This window comes from Cyprinodon variegatus, unplaced genomic scaffold (genome assembly GCF_000732505.1).
Source record: "Cyprinodon variegatus isolate N-32 unplaced genomic scaffold, C_variegatus-1.0 Scaffold10, whole genome shotgun sequence".
Lineage (NCBI taxonomy): Eukaryota > Metazoa > Chordata > Actinopteri > Cyprinodontiformes > Cyprinodontidae > Cyprinodon > Cyprinodon variegatus.
Genome location: NW_015150463.1, coordinates 2,139,481 through 2,149,785, shown reverse-complemented (window position 1 = coordinate 2,149,785; position 10,305 = coordinate 2,139,481). Strand labels below are relative to the sequence as shown.

The 10,305-nt window shown below is 37.5% G+C and overlaps 1 protein-coding gene across 6 annotated transcripts in view; it reads left to right on the top strand.

Moving 5' to 3' along the window:
- LOC107087870 (protein NLRC3-like) overlaps positions 1–8,930 on the top strand; it is a 13,841-nt gene extending 4,911 nt beyond the window's left edge. For all 6 annotated transcript variants that reach the window (XM_015379712.1, XM_015379697.1, XM_015379730.1 and 3 more), the window contains exons 4-11: positions 92–164; positions 264–486; positions 658–2,434; positions 2,533–2,706; positions 4,458–4,622; positions 5,144–5,314; positions 6,284–6,330; positions 6,846–8,930. In XM_015379712.1, coding sequence (XP_015235198.1) covers positions 92–164; positions 264–486; positions 658–2,434; positions 2,533–2,706; positions 4,458–4,622; positions 5,144–5,314; positions 6,284–6,330; positions 6,846–7,390 — 3,175 coding nt within the window. In that variant the 3' untranslated portion in view covers positions 7,391–8,930. The remainder of the gene's footprint in view (positions 1–91; positions 165–263; positions 487–657; positions 2,435–2,532; positions 2,707–4,457; positions 4,623–5,143; positions 5,315–6,283; positions 6,331–6,845) is intronic.
- Positions 8,931–10,305: the final 1,375 nt, after the last annotated feature.

Here is a 10,305-nt window from a genome sequence, read left to right as displayed (position 1 = left end):
TGGCCTTTAATATTTATATAGAACTGTATGTCTCCATGTAGACCAATGCTTTTCAAAACTAGATGTAATTTAAGGTACATGTTGCCCTCAGGGTGCAGGAGCAGAGCGCAGAAGCTGGTCAGTCTCCTCCACAACATCAAAATGAACTGGACTCTGTTTTTCAGGTGTGTAAGTATAAAAAAATATAACATATTTAGTTTTTCACAATTTTGCTTTGGACCATGGCCCTAGAATAAGATGATGTATCTGGTATTATGTTTCAGGACCTGGAAGACAGCATTGTAACATTTGTTAAAAACAAGCTCAAGGTTATCAAAAGCTGTATGAGCACCGGTAAGCTAAAAAGCTTTGAGTCTGATGGGGAGGATGAGAGCTTACCAGAGGATACAAGGCAGAGAAGGAGCTGCATGGAGGCTTTGGTGAAAATTGCTCTGCACTTTCTGAGGATACAGAAGCAAGAGGAGCTGGCTGACCAGTTGGAAAGCAGTAAGATTTATCCTGGTTTTTCAGCAGTAAAAAAAATCAAAACTAGATTTACCTAGTCTGGACGTTCATTGGAAAAATATCTGACACCAAGTTTAAATCAATAGCTATTTATTTTTTTTGCAGGGAATAAGCTATATAATAATTTATTTATTCCTGTTTGTTATCACTCAGAATGCTCTTATGCAATTCTTCAAGAGAAACATAAATTCTTGCTGAAAAGGAAGTTTCAGTATGTGTTTGAAGGGATTGCAAAGTCAGGACACCAGACCCTTCTGAATCAGATCTTCACAGAACTTTACCTCACAGACGGTGGGAATGAAAGTCATGATAATCAGCATGAGATTGGACTGATTGCAACAGCAAGCAGAGCACAAAACAAACCTGAAATGAAGATTAAATGTGAGGATATATTTAAAACCACAAAGATGAATAAACCAGTCAGAACAGTGATGACGAAGGGAGTGGCTGGGATTGGAAAAACTGTTCTAACACAGAAGTTCACTCTGGACTGGGCTGAAAACAAAACCAACCAGAAAATCCATTACATATTTCCATTCACATTCAGGGAGCTCAATTTCTTGCAAGGGAAGGAGCTCAGCTTGGTAGAACTTATTAAGCATTTCTTTACTGACTGTAAAGACCTAGGAAATTACAGATTTGAAGATATCTGTGTTGCATTCATCTTTGATGGTCTGGATGAGTGTCAACTTCCTCTAGACTTCTTCAGCAATAAGATTCTGACTGATGTTACAGAGTCCGCCTCACTGGATGTGCTGCTGACAAATCTCATTAGAGGGAACCTCTTACCTTCTGCTTATCTGTGGATCACCACACGACCCGCAGCAGCCAGTCAGATCCCTCTTGAGTGTGTGGACTTGGTGACAGAAGTCAGAGGGTTTGCTGAACAGCAGATGTGGGAGGAGTACTTCAGGAAAAGATTCACAGATGAGGATCTGGCCAGCAATGTTATCTCTCAAATCAAAACATCAAGAACCCTTCGCATAATGTGCCAGATCCCAGTCTTCTGCTGGATCACAGCTACAGTTCTGGAGAATGACTTTAAAACCTGTGAAACCAAAGAGCTGCCAAAGACAAGGACTGAGTTGTACATCCATTACCTGTTGATTCAAGCTAAACTAAAATTAATCAAATGTGACAAAGTACCTGAAACACAGCAACACTGGAGTCTAGAAACCAGGGGCATGATTGAAATTCTGGGAAAACTGGCTTTTAATCAGCTACAGAAAGGAAACCTGATCTTTTATGAGTCCGATCTGGAGAATAGTGGAATCAATATCCACGATGCTTCAAAGTACGCAGAGGATTTTCCACAGATGTTTATAGAAGATAAGGGGCTGTACCAAGGCAAGGTGTTCAGTTTTGTACATTTGAGCGTTCAGGAATTTCTGGCAGCTCTTCATGTGCATCTGACGTTCTTCAACTGTGGCATTAACCTACTAGGAAAGTCTGACTCAGAAGAAGCTACTGAGGCGGGTTTCTATAAAACTGCTGTGAAGGAAACCTTGCAAAGCCGAAATGGACATCTGGACCAGTTCCTTTGTTTCCTTCTAGGTCTTTCATTGAAAAGCAATAAGACTCTCCTACAAGGCCTTCTGATAAAGACAGATAGTAACCCAGAGGCATATAAAGAAACAATCAAACACATCAGAGACAAGATCAGTGAGAATCTGCCCACAGAGAAAGGTCTCAATCTGTTTTACTGTTTAAATGAGCTGGGTGATAATTTCTTGGTAGAAGAGATCCAGCAATATTTGTCATCAGGGCGACTCTGTACAGACAAACTGTCCCCTGCCCATTGGTCAGCCCTGGTGTTCAATTTGCTCTCCTCAGAAGAATATCTAGATGTTTTTGACCTGAAGAAATACTCTGCTTCTGAGGAGGCTCTGATGAGGCTGTTGCAAGTTGTGAAAGCTGCAAGCAAAGTCTTGTAAGTAAGACAATAGAGTAGCTTTATGAAAAATATCTAAAAAACATTCAAATAAGCAAATAAAAATCAACATACATTTTCTTTTCTGCCTTCTTTAGGCTGGATTCCTTTCAATTCTCAGAGAAAAGTCTTACAGCTCTGGCTTCGATTATAAGCTCAAAGGATTCTAATATGAGCGAGCTTGAGATAAGTAACACAAGGCTCCAGGATTCTGGAGTACAGCTGCTGATGGATGGAGTGGAACCAGAATCCTGCAAAATGGAGTCCCTAAGGTCAGATCAAATTGTTACTTGTTATATTCTAATTCAAAAACACACATTTGTCATCTAAACTATAAAGTAAGTAAGTAAGAATTTATTTATATAGCACCTTTCACAAGCATTGAGGTCACAAAGTGCTTTACAAAGGTGTACAATAAAAAAACAACAAAAATATCAGAGGAAAAATGCTGCTGACAACCCACTCACTGTGCAGGTTGTCATATTTTGTTACCTCTCTAATCCCACAAAAACTCAGCAATTTTTGTTTGCAATCTGTACTTTATCTTTTATAGGTGACGTTATAATTAGGACCGCTCAAATAGATATTGTAAAGAGGCAGCTCTGTTTCTAATTTCTATTAAATGGATCTGACTATGAGGCAGGTCCGCCGCTCCAACATCAGGATGAGGCAGGTGCAGCAATGAAGGGGAATGAATAGATAATCCTACTATAGAACCTCAATTTGTATAAAAATACTTTGACCATAATATTTTATCTTTAAATTTGAATTGTCACTAAAACAGAATTCTATAAAGAGGATCAATTGCAAGTGGAGCAATTATGAAAAGCCAAAAGTGGCCGCATATTGTATACATGAAAAATATTTATTTTTGATTTATACTTGAGATACATGTATCAAGTCAAATTAAATAGATAGATATTTCTTTATGTCTGTTGTTATTAACTGTTATATGCATATTTTTACTTAACAATCCTTGAACATTTTTTAAAATCTCTCACTTTATGAATGCAAATCTTTCTTACTATTAAAAGCTTTTTGAAATATTAGAATTTGTATTCATTACATCAAATCACACAAATGTTTAGCTCAATTATTAGTTTATTAAAACCTTAGCTATTTTTTTTAAGTTTAGAAATGTCCTTAGAGGTTTTCATCTGTTTTCGGATTTTGACTCTATCTATAGAAAAGTTTCCAGTTTTCCAGTTTTTATTCCCCTGTATTATCAACCTCCGCTTTCTGAATTTAGGCTCCCCTGGGCCAGTAGGGGGCTCTATGGGGTCACATAACCCTACTATTTTGAGCCAACCCTGGGGACAGCTCTTCACTTACAGTATTTGAGGTTTAATTTGAGGAAATCATCCACAGTTTTTAGAATGAAAAAAGAATACTGTACAAGTAATGTCTTTTTTCTGTAAAGAAGAAGGAAAAAAAAAATCTGTTCTACCTTTTACTGCTGTAAGAAATGGATAAAAGCTGTCAAATGTTTTAAAGAGAGCGATATTTGTGTTATTTGCTTGTGATGGTGTTAATCTTATTGATGAAATGGGTTTTAACCATATTATTTACCAAGGTTTCTTTGAGGATTGGCTTATTCTTTACACCTCAGCCCACCCATCCATCTTCTCCCACTTTTTCTGTCAGGTGGGGCCGGTGAAAGACTGGCAGTTTATGGGCAAGTCACCAGTCTGTTACAGGGCAACAGAGAGAAATACAACCATGCTTACACAATCATACCTAGGGACAACTCAGAGAAGCCAATTAACCTCACAGTCACATTCTTGGACTGTGAGAGGGAGCCAGAGTACCCTTTGCACAGGGAGAATTTTCAAACTCCATACAGAAAATCCCTCAGCCAAGAATCAAACCCACAACCTTCTTTCTGCAAGGAAACAGTACTACAAACTGCATCATAGTGCTGCCCACCCCCCAAGTCCTTCTTCATTAAAACTAAATTCCACAGTTTTTCGTATTTCATATTGATCAGGTTAAAACATTGTTTTCTCATGCATCGTGTTTTCAGATTCAGCCTCTGCAACCTCTCAGAGAAATGCTGTAAAAATCTATCTATACTTCTCAGCTCTAATCTAAGAGCTTTGGATCTGAGTAACAATGACATTCGGGATTCTGGACTGAAGCGCCTGTCTGATGGACTCAAGAGTCCTAACTGCAGACTGGAAATACTCAGGTTAGGATTCCCAACTTATTCTTTGATTATTGCCTCATTTTATATATATATATATATATATATACACACACACACACACACACACATATATATATATATATATATATATATATATATATATATATATATATATACAAGGTCTATATATTATAAAATATTCAATATATATACAACTATATATATATTCATAAATTCATACAGATTTATACATACATAAGATTTTACTTTGTCTAGAATGAATTTTTCTCTGCAAAAATTCAAAATCAATGTTTTAATTGACTAATTAAGCATTTACTTCATCGTTATCTATTAATAATTTTTCCTTTTTTATTATTTGAATTACTGGTTTGAATTTGTCATTGTCATTGATGGGAGGGTATGTAAACATTGATGACCAACTGTACTGTATATGTAAATGGACAATACCACCAATCTCACCAAGTTCATTAAATTGTTGATTTTGAATTAAAATACAACAATAAGTAATAGAAGGGTCTTTCATGTAAATTCTGTTTTTGCAGGCTTTCAGGCTGCTTGATAACAGAAAACGGATGTGACTCTCTGCTCTCAGCCTTGAACCGCAGCTCCCATCTGAGAGAGCTAGACCTAAGTTACAATCACCCAGGAGACTCAGCAGTGAAGGGTCTAACTGCTATACAGGAAGATCCAGAATGGAAACTGGAAACTCTTATGTAAGAAGAAAGGTTTTATTATTATACTGTGAGTTGAGGAAGAAAAATGTGTTAAAGCAGGATTTTTTAATTTTTTTTTTACAAAATTCAAATAAGGTCTTGGTCTTAGCCTCTAAAGGTCTTGGCCTTGTCTTGGTCTCGGTACTCCTTGGCCTGAGTTGGTGTGGTCTTGACCACCACATTACACTAACCCTCCGTGTGCGCATTCCCCCGGAGGGTCTGCTACATTGAGGGCAGTCTCAAACCACATAATGGGTAGGGGGAGTGGAGCGTTGCATGAGTGCAGACTTGCTGGAATTTGGCAGCGTGTGTAACAGCAAACTAATGGCAGACGAAACACGTGCATTCAAATGTAAGATCCCCCTGTTTTTTGTATCTTCATCATGCTGACAGAAAATCCCAATTCAGGAAAAATAAAACAGGAAACTTTAATACCAAAAGGGAAGGGTTTGTTTGAAATGGTTGTATTTGACTTTATAAAATTAGTTTTAACCCCCAAATGTCTGAAGTCATATGAACCTGCGCCACAGAGCTACAGTCATGCACATGGGGTGTGTGACTGTGTTGCAATAGCAATGGCTTCTTGCCTTTTCCATCAGAGGGAAGAAGGGAGGCCATGCCATTGTTGTTCATACCTCCCCACTGTCAATCAAGGTGCCTTCCACAGCTGAGAGTATGACTGCATTGGGAATGGGGACAGTCTGGGATTGGGTCAGGTGGTCAATAGAGGTGGGCAGGTCGTGAAACTGGCTGCTCAACACAAAACACAAAAACACATATTTAAAAAGATTAAATATAATTATTTCTGTTTAATGCATTACACAACCTACACATTTACAGGCAGATAATGAAGCAAATCTCATGGTGCAGAATGTAATGTGAAGCAAATACAAATGTGATAACTGTGTTTGTATGTGGAGACAGACTACAGTACAACAGCCTTATTTTGATTTGTATTTTCCTTTTTAGACTTAAGTTTGGTGGAAAGAACTGGTTGAGACCAGGTCTAAAAAAGTGTAAGTATTGCTTTAATATTGAGCATAAAAAATACTAAAAATGACAATATAACTTTTCTAACAATTGCTCAGGAAGTTATTTATTTCAAAGGTCCAAGCATAATCAGATTCTATATTTGTATCTAATTAGAAACATAATTGCTTTAGAGTTTTCTATACAATGCCATCATACAAGACCAGCTCTTCTATAGCAGACAAAAACATGTTCTATATACCAAAATAAACGGCGTATCCATGATGCAGAACTTAATTATTCTTTTTTTGTATAAGCTTTTATTACTTATCTTCACTATACCTATATTAAATGGCCATTGGATTTAACAGAAAAAAGTGAAAAAATGGCATGTTAACATATCCATTATGGATAACTAATCTAATAATGTCATGACAGTAATTTGGACTTTAAATGACTCAGTACTATCACTTTTGTAGTAACTGATAAGACTACTTGACTAAAATGCTTTGATAAATAACACATTAAAAATATTAAATGTTGTGTTTGTTTTCTCATTCAGATTCCTGTACCCTGACCTTTGACACAGACACTATAAACAGGGGTATAGAATTGTCTGAAAACAAGATGAAGGTGACATATTTGGCAAAGTTACATGCATACAATGACCACCACAAAAGGTTTGAGTACTGGTGTCCTCAGCTGCTGTGCTCCGAGGGTGTATCTGGTCGAGGTTACTGGGAGGTAGACTGGAGTGGAAGAGTTTACATTGCAGTGAGCTACAGAGAAATCGAAAGGTGTGGAGGATTAAAGGACTGTTTGTTTGGATGGAACAAACAGTCCTGGGCTCTGGTCTGCTCTGAAGATGGTTATTCTGTCTGGCATGATGACAGGATGACACCAATCTCTTCCTCCTCCATCTCCCACAGAGTAGCAGTCTATGTTGACCTCCCAGCTGGGATCCTTTCCTTTTACAAAGTCTCATCTGAGACACTAATCCACATCCACACTTTCAGTACTACATTCACAGGACCACTGTTTCCTGGGTTTGGGTTCTGGTCTGGTTGGCCATGCTCCTCAGTGTGTATGTTGGCCTCCTGCTGCTGATCAATGCAGCGCACATCTGTTGTTAGTTACCACCAACCTTACCATTCTCTTATAATTAGGCAGTGACTTTTTAAATTAACTAAATATAATTTGACATAAAATATAATTCCTTTTAAGACGGAAAATAGGGATGGATTTAGTTTTACTTTCGTCTTTCGAGCATATCTCCAAGAGTGGGGTCACTGTTGTATTACTATATGTAGGCGTGACGGGAGATCATTGGTCAATGCAACAGCTAGCAAAAGGAAGAGCTTGGGGGGAGTAGTGGGGTAGTGGTTAGGGCATAGAGCTTGGAATCCTGAGGTTCTGAGTTCGAGCCCCACTCCCACACACTGCCAATCTTGGTCCCAAAGAGCCTTAACCCCACACTGCTCCCCTGGCACCACACAATGGCAGCACACTGCTCCCCAACAGGATTGGTTAAATGAAGAGAGTTCATTTCATTGCTCTGTACTTGTGACAGTGTAATGACAATAAAAGCCAGGAAAAAAAAAAAAAAGTTTTTGGCATAATGCATGTGGATGGGGAAAAAATATATTGTCCTACGTGCAATTTTCCACATAGAAGTAGCAGTAGATAGCTGATACCAGTTTTGAGTTCCAGCAACAAATAATTTTTATTTACTTTATGTTATTGACGATGAAAACAAGGTTTTTCTTTTGGCCAACAGGACTTTTTACAGTAAGGGATATTTTGAGGGCTTAAATTCTTTACTTCAATTGAGTCATAGCTAGTTCAATCCAATATGGCTCTGGGCTGGTTCCCCTCTTCACCCCCATTTCCTCTGTTTCTGGTGAAGGCAGTTGAGAGAAATCCTCCACCTAATACAAGTACTCCATTGCTAAACTATCATCTCTGTGATATTTCTCTATGTTCGTGTCCCTGTCAGTTACAACCGAAACCACAGCCAGCCCTCAAACCCTTTACTCAACATTAGCAAAGCTGATATTGGTTGGATGTAGAAGGTAAAGACAACGTATTGGTTTGATGTGCCCACATTGGCCTTTGTACAATGATAATTTTTCGCTCTTTTGGTATCTCTAAAAAAACTATGGCTATTTCTAACTTATTAAAATAAGCCAGTCAGAAAAATACATACTTGGAATGTACTCACTTTTTATAATGCTAATCAAATTCCTTTCTTGGTATGGCAGGCATGTACAGTATACAACAGTGCTACAGCTAAGGTAAAATGTCTCGTACTAAAGTAATGATTTAAGGTGTGCATACTTATGCAACAGGGATATTGCAAATATCTTTATAAAATGTTTTCCATGTAAAAAAAATAGTTTCCTTTTCAGTTATATTGTACTTTTATTTTAAAAAAAATTATTATGAATTTAAATAGAAATTTTTCCTTTTTGACTGTACTGTGAACACTTTAATGTTAATTGCTGTATACTTCGGTCTGTTTGGCATGTTTGCATATTTTAAAATGAACATGTGATTATACTTGTCATTAAACTTGTCATTATAATCCCAGAAAAATACACCAAATCATTTTAATACACCAAAGAAGCTTGTAGAACTATGCAAGAAAAGCAATAAATTTTTTAAGAGCACTCATGAGGCGGGTTTTCTCATTTGTGAATGTTTTTTTTTTTACAAGAACTTTTATCATTTCTGTTTTATAAAAGGGTATTTTATTAATATAGACTATAAATCATTTATTAGCATCTACATTGGTGAAACATTAATTTAAATGGTTGAGTGCAGTGGCTAGGAGTATATCAGTTGGTCTGTAATGCTTTCTGCAGGAGGAACCGTGACAGGCTCTAATGGTGCAATCACATCGAACGCAAATGATTCTAGAATGTTGCTCTATTTTAGTGCTCTTGCTCGATTGACATTTCAGCACCAGTTCACGATGCAAACAAGACACCGGGTCATCTAATAGGTGGAGCTTCTATCCACTTGCCTTTGGTCTGATTAACTCAACTTGGCAGTCCTAGATTTTTTCAGAGTGAGTCACAGTGCTGTATTGAATGTAGAAAGCCAGTACCCTGTGTCCACCTTAAGAAACACATCCTTCGCATCACTTTGCTCCTGAACACTCCTATACAAAGGGATAACATATAAATTACTTGCTTAATTCACATTATTCAAATTCAGGTGTTAATGCACTTTAATATGTTAATGGTGAATAGCTGCCCGAATTTTGGCTTTGATCAAACAGATTGGACCAAATAATTTTTAATTAAGAACAGCCTGATGAGGTTGCTCATGGAAAGTATTTTCTTCTGAACACCTTTTCAGGGTGTGAACCTCAAGTCATTGCCCATAGGAAGACGTTACTTGGATATAACCTAACCAAATATCTTCAGAACACTTCCAAATGACACAAAACTGATTTGGGTGAGTAGAACATGATGTAATAACGTAAAATCAAGGGCCCAATGTAAAAAAAAAAAAAAAAAAACGGCGTTCCCCTTTAAGTCAGTCTGGGAAGGCTCAATACTCTGTGGTTTAAAACATCAGACAAATCGTAGCACAGGAGGTGGGACTATAATGCAACACCACTTTTCTGTAAAAAAAATAACACTTGAGACTGCAGCTACAATGGACCAAAGTTTAAATGTATTTCCCTCAAGAGCTGTTTATACCGTTAAAATTTCAACAACTGGATGCTTTAAGAGCTTTTCTTTGATAAAAATAGATGTTCTTACATCATATCTGTAATTATGTGATTGGTGTGATGATGGTGCCACTGTTTGGGAGCCTCAAATCTGTCAGTGAGCCCCAGGGCAACTGTGGCTACAATGTAACTTGCCACCATCAGTGTCTGAGTGCGTGTGTGAATGACTGAATGTAGTGAAAAGGGCTTTAGTCAAGTCCTCTGACTTGAAAAAGCGCTATATAAGTACAGGCCATTTACCATTTAAACTATTTCTACTGATTCTGTCAGTCCCGCCTTT